The sequence below is a fragment of the Sphaerodactylus townsendi genome, linkage group LG12, assembly GCF_021028975.2.
Source record: "Sphaerodactylus townsendi isolate TG3544 linkage group LG12, MPM_Stown_v2.3, whole genome shotgun sequence".
Classification (NCBI taxonomy): domain Eukaryota; kingdom Metazoa; phylum Chordata; class Lepidosauria; order Squamata; family Sphaerodactylidae; genus Sphaerodactylus; species Sphaerodactylus townsendi.
Window position 1 is genome coordinate 20,012,155 of NC_059436.1, and position 18,327 is coordinate 20,030,481.

Below are 18,327 nucleotides of genomic sequence, written 5' to 3' on the forward strand. Positions count from 1 at the left end.
GAGAGCCACAGGTTGCAGACTCCTGATCTAGATTACACCAATCAGTCCTGCCCCTTGGACTCACCACTAGCTTCTAGCCCTAACACCCTTCTCACTGCAGCCCCCAAGACCTGGGAACTAGCAGAGCAGAGTTATGGCCATGGTCAGCCTCCGCCCTTGCAAAAGCCCACCCAGATGCACCTTTCCTCCCACTGACGCTCCACAGGTAAGAAGGAAGCAGGCTCTTTGATTTCGGAGCGCTCTCGCCAGCTTAAGCCTCAGTTTATAGACTTCAATCATTTCCCCCCTCAGCCGTCTCCTCTCCAAACTAAAGAGTCCCAAACGCTGCAGGTTAGAGTCCACCTGCTCTTAACAATTACAGTTGCGGGAGATGGATCTACTGTCTTTGGGCTACCGGCTTTGCTGTGCTTGCTACAGAGAAATTCAGTCGTTTGTTATTACAAGTCACCATGCAGAAGAGCCAACATCAGAACAACCATCGTCCCCCTCCCATGCCCTGCTACTCACCAATCCTCAGAGAGTGGGGGCCGGCTTCGATCTTCATTAGCCACACCAAAAAGAGCACCAGAGGCGCCAAGATCCGGGGCATTTTCTATAAATCCTCATGGAGCCCTGCGGTGGTCTGGGCATGACATAACTCTGTCAAAAGGAGAGGAAAGCGCCATGAATCAGAGACACTTCTGTTAGCAGCATACGAAGCTAAAGTGCCCCCCACTTTCTCGGTGCCTCCTAATTTTTTTTTTATCAGGGGACTTGCTTTTCAGAGGAAGATGGCTCATGAGAAAAACTACACACAATTAAAAGTTCAGGTCTGCAGGAGGGTTCCCATTTGCCCACTAATGGCAGGAGAGAAGCAGGCAAGGAGAACGCCTGCCCACTGATTATTATAAGTAGTATTTATTAGTTTTATATACCGCCCTCTCCCTAGAGGCTCAGACAGCTGGAGTACTTGGCTGATTGATGAGTTGAAACTACGGTTAAAGGGGTCCCAGGGCCAAGGGCAATTCTGGCGTTTCAGTGGCAAAATGCTGCCTTTCCAAGGCTTGGTTTCCCAAATCTCCAGGATTTTCATATCTCAGAGTCAGCAACCCTTGGCAAAACGGATACGGTTATTGTGAAACATATTTAATAAATGCAACAGATGCTCTTGACCCGCACAGCTTTTGTTCTATTGATTCTTGAATTGATCTGAGTGCGAGCCTTGAAAGCTCACTGCGAAGCCCCTTGCGAACCACCCATTCACCCTCCCAACTGCAAGCGGTATCTGCAAAAGAGAAGGAACCGATCCTGCGCTGGAAGGTCTCGTACCCAGTCGGCAGCTAGCCTTCTCCTTTCTGCACGAATCATGAGCAGCCGGAGAGAGGCCCTGATTATCCGTCACTTTCCATCAGTAATTGCTAGGCTGACCTGTAGCACGGGGTGCCTCTCCATACATTTATTAGTGTTTATTTTCTTCCCTTTCGCAGAGACAGCTGCACAGACAAATAAAGATGACAGAGAAAATGGGGGAGCGAGCTTTGGAGAAGGAAGATTTAGAGACAGGGCTTTGAAAATATGTTGTCATATCCAGCGACTGCCAACATCGCGCAGATAAATTATCCTTCCATATGTCCCCTCAGGGGTATCATACAGGATTTACCAGCCCCTCTTCACTCTTTTTAAAAGTCATATAAACAAATTAAGGCTAATTCACACATTCTGGATTTGCAAGAGCTCGCCAAGAAAAATAGACGTCAAATTCCATTTATGTTACTTCGCCTTCATTTGGTCCACCTAATAGGACTGAGCTAAAAAAAAAAACCTGTATGTTTTCAGCTTTAAAAGACAATCAGTTAATAGCAATGTGCACCCCTCCCCCCAAGAGATGTTGGCATATAAAGAAAAGCCCGACTTAAACCAGAGCCAAAATCCATCTGGTCTACCATTAGCTTTCCCCTCTTGTTGTCCCAAGCAACTGGTATACTACTACTGAAGATGGACGTTCCATGAAACCATCATAACAACAGTCGGTGATTGACCTTTCTTTTGTGAAATCTCCTCTTGAAGTCATCTAAGCAGGCAGCTTCCGCTATGTCCGCTGGAAGCAAATTCCACAAATTAGTTAGATATCGTTCAAAGCAGTGGTCTATCTGAACCAGCATCCTGATTCACTCAAGGACCAACTAATGACACTGGAGGGCTAACCAACCAGGAATAGAGGGCAAGGCTTTTCCTGATGTTTCCTTCTAGCCCTGAGATCCAGAAGTTTGCAGCCTCTGCAGACTGTCAACTTCCAGGTGGTAGCAGAAGATCTTCGGAGGTTCTAACAGTCACAGGTGTCAAACTCACGGCCCTCCAGATGTTATGGACTACAGTTCCCATCATTGCCTGCCACCATGACAATAAGACATTGTCACTTGAAGGGTGCCATATAGCTGAGGGAGAGATTAAAGTCATATATATGGATCTGCACCAGCCAAACGATGCTTTGTTTGCAGGCCTCTAGCAAGAACTGATCCTGCAAATATACCTACATGGTCCATTTCAGGAGCTTTACAATGGAAGCTGGACTTCATGCTGGCCAGAAAACCCATGACAGGAGACAAAATGGAAGATGGTGGAAGACGAGGTGGACCACTTGGAGAGTAGCCAAGGGTCTGCGCCAAGTGACAAGCTGACAGTTGCAAAACCTCTTGGCTGCTAACTTCAGTGGCCAGAGTCTATCAACAGCCTTGCCGTCCCAGGACAGCACTGATGATAAATGAGGGGGATGGAAGGAAACAGTCTGGAGGCAGTCCAGAGCCATAAATACCCTGCAGGGGTGCTTGTGATTGCGGCCAAGCGGGCAGCCAGAGTGCAACGCAGAGACTGCGAAGATTTCCAGCTCAGCGCTCCAATCGTATCACATCTGCTCAAGGCTGAAATATACCTGCCAAGTCACCTTTTGGCTTTAACATTTGGCTGAAAATGTTATCCGGTTTAATTCTGCCAGACGATGCTGGATCTTAATTTTCAAAACAAGTCCTGCTGTGGCTGTAAACCGGCAGGGAACTCGAACTCGGAAAGAGCTTCCCTTATCCAGAGGTGTAACAGAAGACCATAGCAAAAGATGCACTCTACATGTGGCTCCAGGAATCATTTATGGGCACTGTTTAACTCTCAGCCGCAATGACGTGCTCAAGCGTTGCTTCTCTTGCCCAAAGAATCGTCCCTGTTTTGCAGATCGATGAAACTGTCCCCATTCTACAGCCAGTTGAATGTCTTGCTTGCAAAAGCAAGCATGGAAGGCATGCATAAGTGTAGAGAGGATTTCCCCCTTATCTTGCCACAGATCCTAATGGCCCAACCCAGGTGGGAGGTGGGGCAAATCCATTTGAGGAGGCAGTGTGGGGCTCTGCCAACATGTTCTCCCCCTCCACCAGAATGAGGGAACCCATGCCAGAGGAGGGGGCAAAGGAGCCAGCAGCTGGCTATGCCTCAGCTCTATGGTGGCAAAAGCCAGAAGTCCAGGTACCCACGGAGCTGTGCTGGCATCCCAATTGGATGCCGGTTGGAGGGGGGAGATCCCCGGGGTGTAGTGGATGTTAGTTGTTTCTATGCTATATTTGTGGCTGGTTGAACCATGGCCTGGGTCCTGGACTTAGAAGAAGAAGAAGAAGAAGAAGAAGAAGAAGAAGAAGAAGAAGAAGAAGAAGAAGAAGAAGAAGAAGAAGAAGAAGAAGAAGAAGAAGAATGCAAACAAGGCTTTTGTAGCATTGCTTCAAAAGCTGCAACTGACGTTTAGGAGAGAGGCATTTCCTTGACATGCTGCAAATGGGCTTCCAACTTTGCAAGCACCTCCATTATCCCTAGAGGAAGCTAGAAATTCTCTTCCAGGGAAGGGCTCTCCTCCAATAGCAGAAGTTATTTCCAAATTTTTTAGCTAACGGGACTTTCCAGTGGCATTTTGCCTTTGTTAACTTCAACATCTTTTTTAGTGCAAGGAATCTGCTAAGTGGAGACAGTAAAATCAGCTTTTGAAAACACATTAAAAAATTTAAATGGCTATACTTGGTTGTCTGGGAAAAAAATCATGCTTTGTTTGGTCCAGAACTATATATTCTGCAGACTATATTCTAATGCAGAAGCCTACCATTTTCTCAGCCGCTGCACCTCAACTGACTGAACTAACATCTCTATGTTATAGAGTATAATATATGGCATCTTGACAATCTCAAATTTTCACTGTTGCATTATGAGAGCAGCGATCTCACTCTGAGACTTCCCTAGAAACTGTTCACTCAAAAGCACCGCCTAGGAAATCCAATTCCAAATTTAGACGGGTGCAATGAAATCACAGAATGCTCACTCCAGATTCTCTTTGGATTTGGCTCCTCCTCCGTCTTTGACATGAAAACAGAACTGGTGGTTGCCTGAAAGCAGCGGGTGGTGTTGAATACTGCTTTCAAGCTGATATTACTCAGGAGTGCTGGCATTGAAGTATTTGGCTTTTAAGCACAGTGTTCTAAGATTCAGGGACGTGCAGACTCCGTCGTTTTCGAAAGAGCTCCATCAGTGCTCTGTGCCTTGGAGAGAAGATGGCGTGCAGCTGGATGAACACATGGAGAAGTTTTAAAAACCAGCTATATAGGATTTGTGTCTGAGGACTGGCTGGTTCTTCGGAGGGCAGAACTGGATTTTGTGAATGTTCTGTGAGCCGCAGTCCCTGTTGGATTCTTTCCTCAAATCACATTGCGACCCACACGTCTGGGGAGCTGGGTTCAGCAGGTACACAAAGCTCATGCTTTCTCTTTTCCTTAACCCGGAATGGCCCTGTGGAGTTGATGCTTGGTTCAGTGGGGCAAATATCCAGGTACTGATGCAAGAAAGCATTGTGAGATGAAGGAGTCACCCCAACCCACTGGGTAGAGTCGAAGTGGGAATCAGGGCCCTGTAAGCCTACAGTTTGCAAGGAAAAAAAATAGGGAGTTATTTTCACAGAGCAGTTCCCAGTGTTTTTTTCTACTTGTTGGCTGATATCACCCCTCCACCCTGTGCCAACCAGCCAGCTGGGCCAGGAGGGAAGACATCCGGAATGGCAATTAAACAGCTATCACCCACTCCGTGTTCTCTTGCCACTCAAGGTGAGGGTGCACTTGACACCCCCCCCCCCCCAAAGCTGGGAATATCCCCAAAGCACTCACCCTGAAATCCCTTAAGGGAAAGCAAGGGAAAGGGGTGCACAAGCCACTTTCTCTCCACAAGAACCCAGCTCCATGCTGCTAGCCCCAATACAGGAAGCAAAATAAACACTTCGTACAAACCCAACCCCCAAAACGCACACCAACAAGAGAGGTCTGGGTGGGAGAAAGCATGAGCCTGATGGAGGCCTGGCAATAGGGTGTGACCTTAAATAGGCTGCACCTTGCAAGGACCCCCAACCCTGCTCCTAGGGCAGTAGTGGCGAACCTATGGCACGGGTGCCAGAGGTGGAACTCAGAACCCTCTCTGTGGGCACGCGTGAACAGAGTTCATCATGTGATAATAGTGTAATTATGTCAGGGAGATTATTAGCATTAAACCTAAGACCTAGTTTTGGGGAAGCAGTGTAGGTAGCCCTGTTAAGTGCTGTTAAACCCTACTGATTTTTATGGGAAGAACAAAAGCATGATCCTTTACCTGGGAGTAAGCTCAGTTGCTGGCAATGGGGTTTGCTTCTGAGTAAACCCTCCTAGGGTTGTGATTCACCTATTCGAAGCGTTGCACAGTTGCTTCAAAGCAAAGCCACCGACTACCACCAAGCTTACTCCCAAGTAACCTGTGCCTTGGAGCCAACCATTTTTTTCGATACTAAAACCTCAGTATTCAGGTTAAATTGCCATGTTAACACCTTGCGATAAATAAATGGGTTTTGGGTTGCAGTTTGGGCACTCGGTCTCAAACTGGTTCACCATCACTGTCCTAGGGCATTCCATTCTGTGTCAGATTGGCCTGGCAGGAAGGAGATCGGTGGCCAAGCTGGGAAGGTCTCCAGGCCCCAGAGAAGGTTGCCCAGCCTGGAAGCAGGGCCCGGCAGCCAGAGTCAGCTGCCTGCACCAAGAAAGGTGCCTTCTTTTTCTCCTCCCCCCTCCCCCCCATGCCCACAAAGGGAACCCCAGGTAATTCTGGGGTTCCAAGTTTGCACAGTTGGAGCCAGTGTTGTTTTCTCAACTTCCCTGTTTTAGATAAAGCCACTGATTTCTCTTATTCTCTTTTTTCTCCTATAAAAGAGGAATTTCTCTTTCATTTCTCTTAGATGAGAAATCACTTTTTCTCTCTAGAGAGAAATCAGTGCCCCGGTTGTAAGTTTCAGCTCTAGCAATTATTTCATTTTACGCATCGCAAGATGTTGCTCAAACAGGAAGACACCAAAGTTGTGGAAGAAATTGCCTGCTTCAGAACTGGAATTTTCCAGGATCTTACACACACACATACACACCCGCCCCATTTATCTCTTCAAGTTTCTTTTTGATCCAAATAGAGCTGATTAGAAACTGACTCCAGATTCCTCAAGGAGGCAAATAAATGTATTGTTGGGTTTCAGGGAAAAATTTGGTCATTGGTTAGCCAGGCAGTATGAATGAGCCCTGAGATAATTTCTTTCCAACTCAGGTTGGACTGGTCAGGAGAGATGGAAGAATTGAATCGTAAACCTTCAGCAAGTGCTCTATCATGGAGTGACTCCCGTTTGCACATTGCAGGTTCCAGGGGCAACTGACCACCATGTCCCACCCACCTAAAAATTCTCAGGTAGCAGGGCTGAAGAGAGCTCAGCCAAATCTCTCAGAGAGCCACAGCTACTAGGTTATATGGACCAGTCATCTGAGAGGGTATTTCTTTACTTACACAGATTACTATATCCTGCTTTTTTAAGAGCCAGAATGGTGCAGGGATTAAAAACAGGTGGATTCTAATCTGGAGAACCGGGTTTGATTCCCTACTCATTCACTTGAGTGGCACAGGCTTATTTGGTGAACTAGATGTGTTTCCACACTCCTACATTCCTGCTGGGTGACCTTGGCTAGTCACAGTTCTCTTAGGACTCTCTCAGCCCCATCTACCTCACAAGGTGTCTGTTGTGGGGAGAGGAAGGGAAAAGAGCTTGCAAGCCACCTTGAGTCTCCTTACAGAAGAGAAAGGTGGGATATAAATCCAAACTCCCCGCCTCTCCTCCTCCTCCTCCTCTTCCTCCTCCTCCTCCTCCTCCTCCTCCTCCTCCAATAGGGGCCAGTTTGCAACTGACAACTTCATCTACCCCAGGGGTAGGGAACCTTTAACACTCAAAGAGCCATTTGGACCCGTTTTCCATGGGAAAAGAAAACACTTGGAGCCGCAAATAATTTTTGACTTTTAAAATAAAGATAACACTGTATATATTCGGGTTTTTTACCTTTTACTTCGCTCATTCTGAGAAGTGCATGGATGCGGCAAGGCTGGGGCCAGCGGCTTGGCCTCACCAGCCACCGGGACAGCACCCACCCCGCTCCAACAGGGCAGGCGAGAGGGGAAGCCCGCGGTGCGGCGCGACCCAGCCGGCCGCGGGCAGTTGGTGCGCTTGCCCTGCTGCCTGCAGGGCGGGCAAGGATGGGGCCATCGGCTCGGCTCGTGGAGCCGCAGTGCAAGGGCAGAAGAGCCACATGCAGCTCTCAAGCCGCAGGTTCCCTACCCCTGATTTACCCTCTTTCATTTTATGCTTGCAACAACAGATCTTGTAAGGAAGATTTGGGTAAGAGTTGCTGCCCCTTTCTGCTCAAATCTCCTAAAAAGTTTGTAAAACATCTGTAAAACATTTTGAATCTTTCCCCCCTTTTTGTCCATACTCATCCCCCAGAAATGATTCCTGGCTGCCATTTTGTGACCCCCCCTTTTTTTTTAGCTCTGTGTTGAATTGATGTTTGAGTGCTTTACAGCCTCATGTTGTTTTCTATACTCTTGGTATATTTGATGCTTAGAAGATTGCCCCTCCCCAAATAAAAGAATGAACAGAGAAATGCTGCAAATGAACAGGTGGTATGACCTCAAAAAATGGTGCCAAAAAGGAAATTCATGGAAGCAGAGAAGGGCAGGAAACATTGTCAATAGACTACATCAACTGAAGACGTTTTCAAAAAGTTTCAGCCAGCGAATCGTGTTACAAGGGGATTTATTTAAAACGTGCTGAGGCTGGAAGTAAAACGTTTGGGAGTCAAAACAGTGCAGAACTCCAGGGAGGAAATGTTTTATTTCCTGCCTCAAACCACTTTAATGATGCAGAGAGGGTCAATGGCTTGCCCACGGTCCCCCAGGCAGCTTCCTGTGTTGTTATCCAATAATTATGCCAAACCCTTTCAGAAGGCAAGTAAGAATTCCATCCGGAACCCTTTGAAGCTCACTGACAATGGAAGCAATACTTGGGCCTTAATCTCTCCTCTACTTAGCTAACAAAAGCAGGAATCGTGGGTGGGAATGGGAGTAAAAAGAGAGAGAAACGTCTTCTCCAGCAGAATTTGGCCGCTTGGGAATCTGGAGGCAATAATTTATGGCTTCCCTTTTCTTGAACTGCCGTTCAGAGTACATTACAGCTGCGAATGCTCAAGCGAACAGAATTTTTGCTTTGATGAGATTCCCCTCCAAATGAAATCTTCCTAAACGCTCCTTTTTCGTGGGCACTTTGAATTAATTAAAGTCTTCCATCAAATTACCCTGAAGTTTCTCCCCTCTGCCTCTCTCCCAGAAACACCTTAATTTCCATCCTCTTAACATAACTTCACCCAAAGGATGATTTTTTAATGCTAGATTTTTCTAAAATACTGAGCTGGAGAGATACAATTCGATTCCCCCCCCCCCCCCTTAGCTTGTCCTGCCAGAATTCCAGCCTTTACAGACCCCATCAGCATACTGCAGCTACAGTGGTAATTACAAACTTACCAACTTCAGCAATACCATGCGTTATATTTATCCTGCAGGAACCGTAGAGCTCTGAGTCCCACAACAGAGCCGTTCTCCGCACCACTGGAATAAAACAGAGCTCAATTTATGCTTTCACTCCTACCCCAAAACTCGGAGGAAATTCAGACAGTTCTGATACATTTTTCGCTGTGGTAGGGAGGGGATCCGTGTGAGATCAGGTTATCCGAAAGCAGTCGTGTACACCAAGCAGCAGAGGCAGAGGTGGGATCCCACCAGTTCTCACCACTTCTCTAGAAGTGGTTACTAATTTTTTCTGAGTGCCGAGAAGGGGTTACTAAAGCAACCTCCCTGCCCAATAGGGACTGGAGGTGCGTGTGTGCGGCGGCGCCACTGTTTGAATCCCACCACCATCGGAACCTGTTATTAAAATTTTTGAATGTGTACCAAACAGCAGAGGCAGAGGTGGGATCCAACCAGTTCTCACCACTTCTCTAGAAGGGGTTACTAATTTTTTCTGAGTGCCGAGAAGGGGTTACTAATAGGGACTGGAGGTGCGTGTGTGCGGTGGCGCCACTATTTGAATCCCACCACCATCGGAACCTGTTATTAAATTTTTTGGATCCAACCACTGAGCAGAGGCATTGCCAGAATGCTTCCTAGGGATCCTGCTGGTAGTTTTCAGGTGGCTGGAGAAGACACAGCTTCTGCCCTTCCCGTCAAATTCTTTGGGGTTGCCACCTCTGGGTTAGGAAATACCTGGAGATTTTGGAGGTGGAGCCTGGGGAGATCGGGGTTTGGAGAGGGGAAGGACCTAATCAGGGTATCATGTCAAAAAATCCACCCTCCGAAGCAGCCGTGTTCTCCAGGGAAATGGATCTTAGCACCTGGAGAGGAACTGTAATAGCAGGAGATCTCCAGATACCACTTGGACTTGGCAACCCTACATTCCTCTGCTTGCACCAGTCCGCTTCTCTCCCCTCTGGTCCTGATGCGAAGATTTGGACTTTGCTCAATGGTGCCAATGTTTTGATTGATATCTTTTGAGCCTTCAGAAGGTTCCCCCCCACCTGAGAATCATTTATAGAGGATGACGCATTCTCCTGATGCCCCCATCACATGCACAGAGTTCATGGCTCTCCATTCCCTCACAACAACCCTGTGACGTAGGGTAGGTTGAGAGGGAGGGACTGGCCCAAGGTCACCTGGTGAGCTTCCATGACTGACTGGGATGTTAAGCCTGGTTTCCTAGACCCTACAATGACATTCGAGCACCCCACATTTGTGTCAAAGAGGATTGGACAAGTCCATGTAGGATGGTTCTGTGCCATTGATTGTTACCAGTTATGGCTCCATAGAAGCAGGCTGAGAAGCAGCATACCTCTGAATTCAGATTGCTGGAAGAGAACAGTAACCATAAGGTTTTTTTTTGGGGGGGGGGGTATCCCTTTTGGCCTGCAGCAGAACAGCTGGATCCAAGTGTTTCAAGATATGAGCTTTCAAGAGTCAAAACTCAAAGGGTATCTGACGAAAGAAGCTTTGACTCTCAAAAGCATATACCTTGAATATTTCTTGATTTCTAAAGTGTTGCTGGTCTAGAATCTAGCAGTAGTGGAAATGGACTGGCGTTTATGTCATGCATTTATGTCATGCTTACTGAAGGTTATGGTGGGGGGGCGGAGTCTTGGGGCGTTTCCCCACTCACCCTGATCCCCCCTATGCTGCGTGCTGCTCTCAGCGCGTGGCATCCCAGGCGCGCGCCTGGGCGTCCCCACAACCCCGCACTCTGCGCGGGGTCATCAAAAGGAGCCCTTTGCAAGAGCGCCAGGGATGCGCTGAGGGGGTGTGACAGTGTGCAACGTCGGGGTGGCTGTGCTGTCACTGCCCCTCTCGTGGGGAGTGCTGGGGGACCCCGCGCTACCCTCCTCAAGTAGCGTGGGGCTTAAGGTAAGTGGGGAAAGGCCCTTGGTTGGCTACAGAAGAAAATGTATTGCTGAACTACATGGACTCTTGGTCCGATCCAGCATTCCGGTGTTCTCAACTGCTGCAGAGATCCTGACCCTTTCACTTTTCTGTATCAGGCGGAAATTCAGCCTGTGCTTCTCACTATGGCATGGTGAAAGCTGGAGATTTTCTGCCTGTTTCAGAGGATGTGGCTCACAGCATGGGCTTTGCGTAGCCTGTGGCTTGGATCCAGCACTGAGCAAGCAGAAATGCAAATGTATTTTGCACAGATCTGCTTGCACAAGATCTTGTACAACACTTGGTGCTTTTCTTCCTACACATGATGCTTCCCAGAAATTGGGAGCACAAAATCTTGCAGAAGTGGAAACACAAGTGAGAATACAATAAGTTTAACTTAAACAAAGATGGGCCAATTACACAAGGCCAGGTTTCCATGACTTCCAAGAGAATTGGCTGGGGAATCTTTATTTGGGGGCAGGTTCGGCATTATTTACACCCTCCCCCCCCCATTTGCAGTGGGGCAGGCATTACCCATCAGCTAGCTTTTTGCTTGTGGGGGCGGGGAGGGAATGTTTTGTGGGTTCTCTATTGTGCGTGCGTGCTTTAATTTTTAATATAATTTTAAAAAATTTATCTTTAATCTTATAAATAGATCGAACTATCAATCTGTTGACATAGCAACATATTGACATAAAGAAGTGAACTGTTAAAGAAAAGTATTGAATATGGCTTCTGTACACTTCTGTACACTTCGTCTTTTACAGTGGGAAGTAAGGGGGAGGGGAGGAAGTAACGGTGGCATGAAAACTGCAAAACCACTAAAGGACAACGTTCTGCTTGCTAAGCTCCCCAGGTTCACGACCATCCATCTCCTGTTATGCTGTAAACCCAAGTGTCAAGACTGACAGGCTTTCCCTGGTGTGATCTGGAATTACTGATTGTTTATGTAAGAAACTATGAGGCTGGTGACATCCCAGATTGTGGATCAAATGCAGGGGCAAATCTGGTGTCTGGACTTGTCGACTAGTCCATGTGGCGTAGTGGTTAAGAGCAGGTGGACTCTACTCTGGAGAACCAGGTTTGATTCCCCGCTCTGCCACTTGAGCTGTGGAGGCTTATCTGGGGAGCTAGATTAGCCTGCGCACTCCAACACAGGCCAGCTGGGTGACCTTGGGCTAGTCACAGCTTTTCGGAGCTCTCTCAGCCCCACCCACCTCACAGAGTGTTTGTTGTGAGGGGGGAAGGGAAAGAAGATTGTAAGCCCCTTTGAGTCTCCTTGCAGGAGAGAAGGGGGGATGATAAATCCAAACTACTACTACTCCTCTTCCTCCTCCTCCTCTTCTTCTAGCACAGGTTGAAATTTTGTGCTGGATTTCACCTAATATTTCTGCCGTGCAGAAACACTTTTGTGCCAGCACTCTGTCTCTCTTCTCTATGTTTTGAATACTTGCTCCTGTGGGCTCAGCACTTCACAAATGAATAATCCGTTTTTGAACACCTTGGAGAATCAGAGATACTCAGAGGAGATCCAGGTGTGCATCAAACTCCCTGAGATGTGGGGGGTTTCCAGCTGGCTTTTGGATGATAACTGTGTTTGAGAGGCAATAGCTGAGCATTCGCTGCCAGCTGTTTTGCGGAGGAAGGTTTGGGAAGGCAAAAAAACATTTTTAAAAGTAGGATGGGGAGCTGTGTTATTTTCATTTTTAGCAAATAAGGTTTGAAGAAATGTAATTCATGGCTGTCATTAACATTTTAGAAAGTTCCAAACTTCATCCTGCCTCGATGACACCGACAGCTGCTTTGGTTGAAGGGCTTGTTCTAAAGAACAGATTCATCGATAGTCGAGCGTAATACTGGCTTAAGCATCAATTTCAGCATTTTTGAATAAGATGCTAACCTTTTAATAGTGTTGTTAAGAGGCATTCTCTTAGTTCCTCTTTACCCAAGTTCTTGAAATCCGACAACGCATTTCTTTCCCTCTCCTTAAGAACTAGAACAATGGCTTACTCTTGCTCCCATGCGTAGGAGTCCATGCTGATGTTCCCCATGAAGTTCAACATTCCCTGTATGCAAAGCCTGCATTCTCTGGCCATGGGGGTTCACTTGCATGGCATGTTCAGCGTGCTGTAGGGATGCAAGGATTACCATGCGCCATAGCTGTCCCAGAATCAGCCACAGAGGAGATAGCAACCGTGCTGTTCACAATAAAAGGGAGTTCTCATATTTCAAAATTGTGTTTCCTTTTCTCTCTGTATTGCACATGCAATATTTCGATTTTGCAGTCCGTGTTAGCTAGGGTTGTTTAATTTTGCCTTTCCCCCTTTCAAAGGTACCTTTTTGTAGTTATAGGGCCGCTCTCTTGTCTCTGCCTTGACTTCCTCATCCACCCTCTGGTGCCCAGGTCTCTTGGGAATCATCCTTTGCAAAGGAAACCAAATGGAGGGACGTTGGTGCTGACCATTTGCTCCTTGCCCCCTCAGGATTTGGGCATTTCATCTTAGCAGCTGCCATAGCCCCTTTCCACTAATTGGATGCTGCCTGTTGTTCGGCTGTTAATCAAACATGGTGTTCCGACTAGGAAATCCTTGATGCAACTTCTGCTGTGGCTCAGATCAAAAGCTTCAGCAGAACAAATAAATCCCTCTTAAAGGGAGTGCCCGTAAGGGAGTGAAGCTCATAATATGGAAGATTGCCTTCCCTCGCCTCCACCTTCAGGTGCAATTGCTCATCTCCTCTCTGCCATTAGCACATTCCTGGTGTCTGTTTGTCTGTACATGCACATGACTCATGAATCTCTTAAATGCAGGGAGGCTGCAGAATTTCTCCTTGTACCCCAGATTTCTTAATTCCAAAGTGTTTGTGTGAGGAAGTCTTCATGTTTCTGGATCCCCACCCCCAAGGTTTGTATCTTGTGTCATATGCACATTTAAGTATGGGTATGTTTGGTGAAGAGAAGGTTAAGAGGTGACATGATAGCCATGTTTAGATATTTGGAGGGACGTCATGTTGGTGAGGGAGCAAGCTTGTTTTCTGCTGCTCCAGAGACTAGGAGCAGGAGTGATGGGTTCAAGGTAAAGGGAAAGAGATTCCACCTAAACATCAGGGGAAGGGCTGTTTGACGGTGGAGTCTCCTTCTTTGGAGGTTTTTAAACAGAGGCTGGATGGCCATCTGATTGGAGTGCTTTGATTTTGTGTTCCTACATTACAGGGGGTGGGGCATATTTGCCCTTGGGGTCTCTTCTAACTCTGATTCTATTTATTTATTTATGTTTATTCCCTGCCCTTTACCGTGGTCTTATGGCAGATTACAATAAAAACCATATGACAGTAAAATCACAAAGTCCAACCTAAAAACCCCAATCACAAATCTCCAGCACCCACCCCACCCACCCACAAAAAGGACGAGTGGACATCTGAGGGCCCCTCCTCCCATGGGCGGGGAGTCAGCCAAACTCCTGGGTGAACTTAGAGCGAACAGGTGGAAGGGAGGGAAATAAAGCATCTCCCAGTTGGCTGTTTGCATGGGAGGGCTCCAATCCAAGATTTTGCAAAATGGTTTGTATTGCGCCCCATTTGCCCTGTGTGGAATTCACCAGAGATAAGTTCCCCTGAAGAAAATAGCTGCTTTGGAGAGTGGACTCCATAGTCCCGTGGTGGCAAACCTTTGGCACTCCAGATGTTATGGACTACAATTCCCATCAGCCCCTGCCAGCACGGCCAATTGGCCATGTTGGAAGGGGCTGATGGGAATTGTAGTCCATAACATCTGGAGTGCCAAAGGTTCGCCACCACTGCCATAGTCGGTTACCAAGACTAAGCCAGGAAATATCTGGAGATTTTTTGGGGCTGGAACTTGGGGAGGGGAGAGACCTTGGTGGGGTCTAAAGTTGTACAACCCCCCTGCCAAAGCAACCATTTTCTTCCAAGGAACTGATCTCTGTCATCCGAACATCTGCTGGGATTCTGGGAGAGTTATTGCCAGACTCAGGTCTCTTCTGTAGTCCCACTCCAATTCAGCATCAGTTCCCCTAATGCCTGCCCTCATGCTATGATTTCAAAAAGTGATGAACTCATCCCACTATCCTACTGAGGTCTCACTGTATCCCACTATAGCCTGCTGGGGTCCCACACTTCCTGAAACCCCATCTTTTCTGAACTCCACACCCCAGTTCTTCAGGAATGTTCCAACCTACAGCTGGCAACATTATGGAAAAGTTATAGAATCATAGAATCAAAGAGCTGGCAGAGATCCCAAGGGCCATCAAGTCCAACCCCCTGCAATGCAGGAACACACAATCAAAGCAGATGGCTATCCAGCCTCTGTTCAGAAACCTCCTAAGAAGGAGACTCCACCACACTCCGAGGTAGTGCATCCCACTGTCAAACAGCCCTGACAGTCAGAAAGTTCTTCCTAATGTTTAGGTGGAATCTCTTTTCCTTCACTTTGAACCCATTACTTCTGGTTCTAGTCTCTGGAGCAGCAGAAAACAAGCTTGCTCCTTCACCAACATGACGTCCCTTCAAATATCTGAACATGGCTATCATGTCACCTCTTAATCTTCTCTTTGCCAAACTAAACATACTCATAAATACATTAACCGTCCCCCTTTGATTTGGATAGCATTCCAAAGCTTCTCTTTTTGAAGTGTATTTTTATACGTGCCTGCCAGCTGCTTTGCACAAAGTGGACTCCAAAGAAAGGGGATTTCTGACTCCTTAAGGATCATGAAAGTTTTGAAAGCTGCTTTTGTGATGCGCTGAGCCCAGGGAGAAGGGCCTTTGTTGGATTATTGTTTTCTGAGCGTAATGTTTACCACTATCTCTCGACTTGGTGCCCAGACATGTTGACCGCCTGCCTGTGTTTGTCTTATAGAAAACCAGATCAAAAAGGCCCGATCTTCAATTCCTTGCACCGCTAAAACCATCCATTGTGTGTGTTGCCTTTTCTTCTTTGCATCTTTTGATATCGTTGATATTGTATTTGTCTTGTGGGAGCATGGCATATTAGCATATTAAAACACAGCTGTATCTCCAATTGGAAGCTAAAACGATTTTATCTGTTTGGGCACCCAATCTATGGAACTCCCCTCCCAAGGATAACGGCGAGGTTAGCTTCTTTCATGTCTCCAGAAGGGCATGGAAAAAGCTGTTTTTATTGCATAGCACATTTGGGTGCTTTTTAAGGAGGTGGGGGCGGATTTTATCGGGTAGCTGCCGCTGTTCAATGTCACCTGTGGCTGATGTTAGTATTTATCTGAGGATGTGTTTAGACAGCACCATGAACTGCGCATTGAGGAATCATAGCTGGGCATGACAGATGTCAGGAGCGCAAAGCCCAAACCAGCCCTGTTCTGCAAACAGGAAGTGATAAAATGACTGGCTGATAAAAGGAAACTAGAAGGGGTATCATGGCAACTGGAGACTGTTTAGACAGTCCCAGTGAAAAGGCGTTTTGGATTAAGGAAGATCTGGGCTAGAAACTTCATAAATTGCTCCCACAGATCAGTGACAATCAGGAGAGGGGAGATGTCTTCACATAATAAATATTCAGATAATTCATAATGGCTGTTCTGATATACCTTTGTTGCTGTTCTCTACATATCGAAACTATTTATGCCCCTTGATCGGACAGATTTGGGGTCCTGTTTCACAACAGAAGACTGATAGACCCATGATCTGTTCCCAGAGGGAAATATAGAGTAATTCAGGATTCAAAACCCCTTGATAGCAGTGTAAGGCAATGAATCATCAGATTGTAGGTTTCCCATTTGTTCATCTGTAGCATGTGTGTGTGATAGGAGGGGCTGATTTTTCGTTTTGTCTTCACTCATTAAAAACACACACCCCAAACCTGTTTTATTGTTACTTTGCTTTTTCTTCTGCTTAACCACTATCTATTGTCATTGGCTTTGTTTTACTGGCGGTGTTTTTTTTAATATCTGTTTTATGGCTGCCAAACTGAACTTGGATTTCTTCTGCCACTGTTTTACTGGTTGGTGGTGGGCGTGGTTTGTTAGCTTGGCTGCATTACTGCTGTAAACTATTTGGGGCATTTAAAAAAAACCTCGAGAAGTAAAATATATTAATCTGCTAAACAGAGAAAACAATATACTCATGGAAGGTTACTGATCCATTGGGTGACCTCACATCACAACATTTAGAAGAAGAAGAGGAGGAGGAGGAGTTTGGATTTATACCCTACCTTTCTCTCCTGTAAGGAGACTCAAGGTGGCTTGCAAGCTCCTTTCCCTTCCTCTCCCCACAACAGACACTTTGTGAGGTAGATGGAGCTGAGAGAGTTCCAAAGAACTGTGACTAGCCCAAGGTCATCCAGCAGGAATGTAGGAATGCAGAAACACACCTAGTTTACCAGATAAGCCTCTGCCACTCAGGTGGAGGAGTGGGGAATCAAACCCAGTTCTCCAGATTAGAATCTACCTGTTCTTAACCACTACACCATGCTGGCTCTACTAGGCAGACATTGTTTATGGGGTGGTTGGCCACTTAACCCAGCAAGTTGGATGCTCGTTCTACCAACTTCGGAAAGATGGAAGGCTGAGCCAGCCTTGAGCCAGAAACCTGAAACCGACTTCCATTGGGATCAGAATCATGAGCAGAGTTTTGACTGCAATTCAGCAGTTTACTCCTCTGTGCAGATGGATAATAAGGTTTCCAACTCCTGGGATCTTGATGCTGCAGTAGGTAAACCATCTTCTAGCATCTATGCAATGTTTTAATTATAGTGGATTGTTGGTTGTAGGGTGTGTGTGTGAGAGTGGTTGTGTAATTACATTTCACCTCCTGCTTGCCCCGGTGATTTCAAACAGGAATCGAATTTGTCACCGTGTCTCCTTTTGATTGCATGCCCGATGTCTTGCGTGGCCTCTCGTCTGGAGGATGGTTCCTCGCATCCCCCTCCGTAGGTGCTTTCCTTGAAGAGATGACCTGCGAAGCTCTGCAGATCTTTTTAAACAGAGGATGCCAAAGGTCTTATTAAAATGACAGCAGGAGCCTTCCTGTGCTGGAGGAGCGACCGACAAGGAAGGTGTCTGCGCATCAGTCAGAGGGCGGGGGGAGAGAGACAGGGAGTTTTGAATGGATGGGCAGCAAATGAATGCAAGATTAAGGCATTAACGGAATGGGCATCCACATGATGGGAGAGGATTCTTTCTAAATAGAATCAGGCAGGATTTATCCATGTTGCAACGATCACCCTGGTAATTATCATTACCGGCATATTTATAGTGGTTAAATATTCAAAGCGGTGTTGAGTTTTTATAGCTGTCTAAATAAGAGGAGCGTTCAGCGAGAGGAAATTGCCTCCTCTTTTTGGAGGGTCTCGTTGTCCTTTGCATGATGGAAAGGAGGCCTTTTTCAGTACTTTGTCTCTCTCTGTTGTCCCCCAGCCATGAGCCTGTCGCTGTCATCCTACACGGTCTTCCGATGTTTCTTTTGAAATGTAGTCAGGGAGACGTTCAA

The 18,327-nt window shown here is 46.8% G+C and overlaps 1 protein-coding gene across 2 annotated transcripts in view; it reads right to left on the reverse strand.

The window, feature by feature from the left end:
• Nucleotides 1-18,327, reverse strand: part of GRIK4 (glutamate ionotropic receptor kainate type subunit 4) — a 449,540-nt gene that overhangs the window by 291,745 nt on the left and 139,468 nt on the right. For both annotated transcript variants that reach the window (XM_048512834.1, XM_048512833.1), the window contains exon 2: nucleotides 508-639. In XM_048512834.1, the coding sequence (XP_048368791.1) occupies nucleotides 508-589 (82 nt within the window). In that variant the 5' untranslated portion in view covers nucleotides 590-639. The remainder of the gene's footprint in view (nucleotides 1-507; nucleotides 640-18,327) is intronic.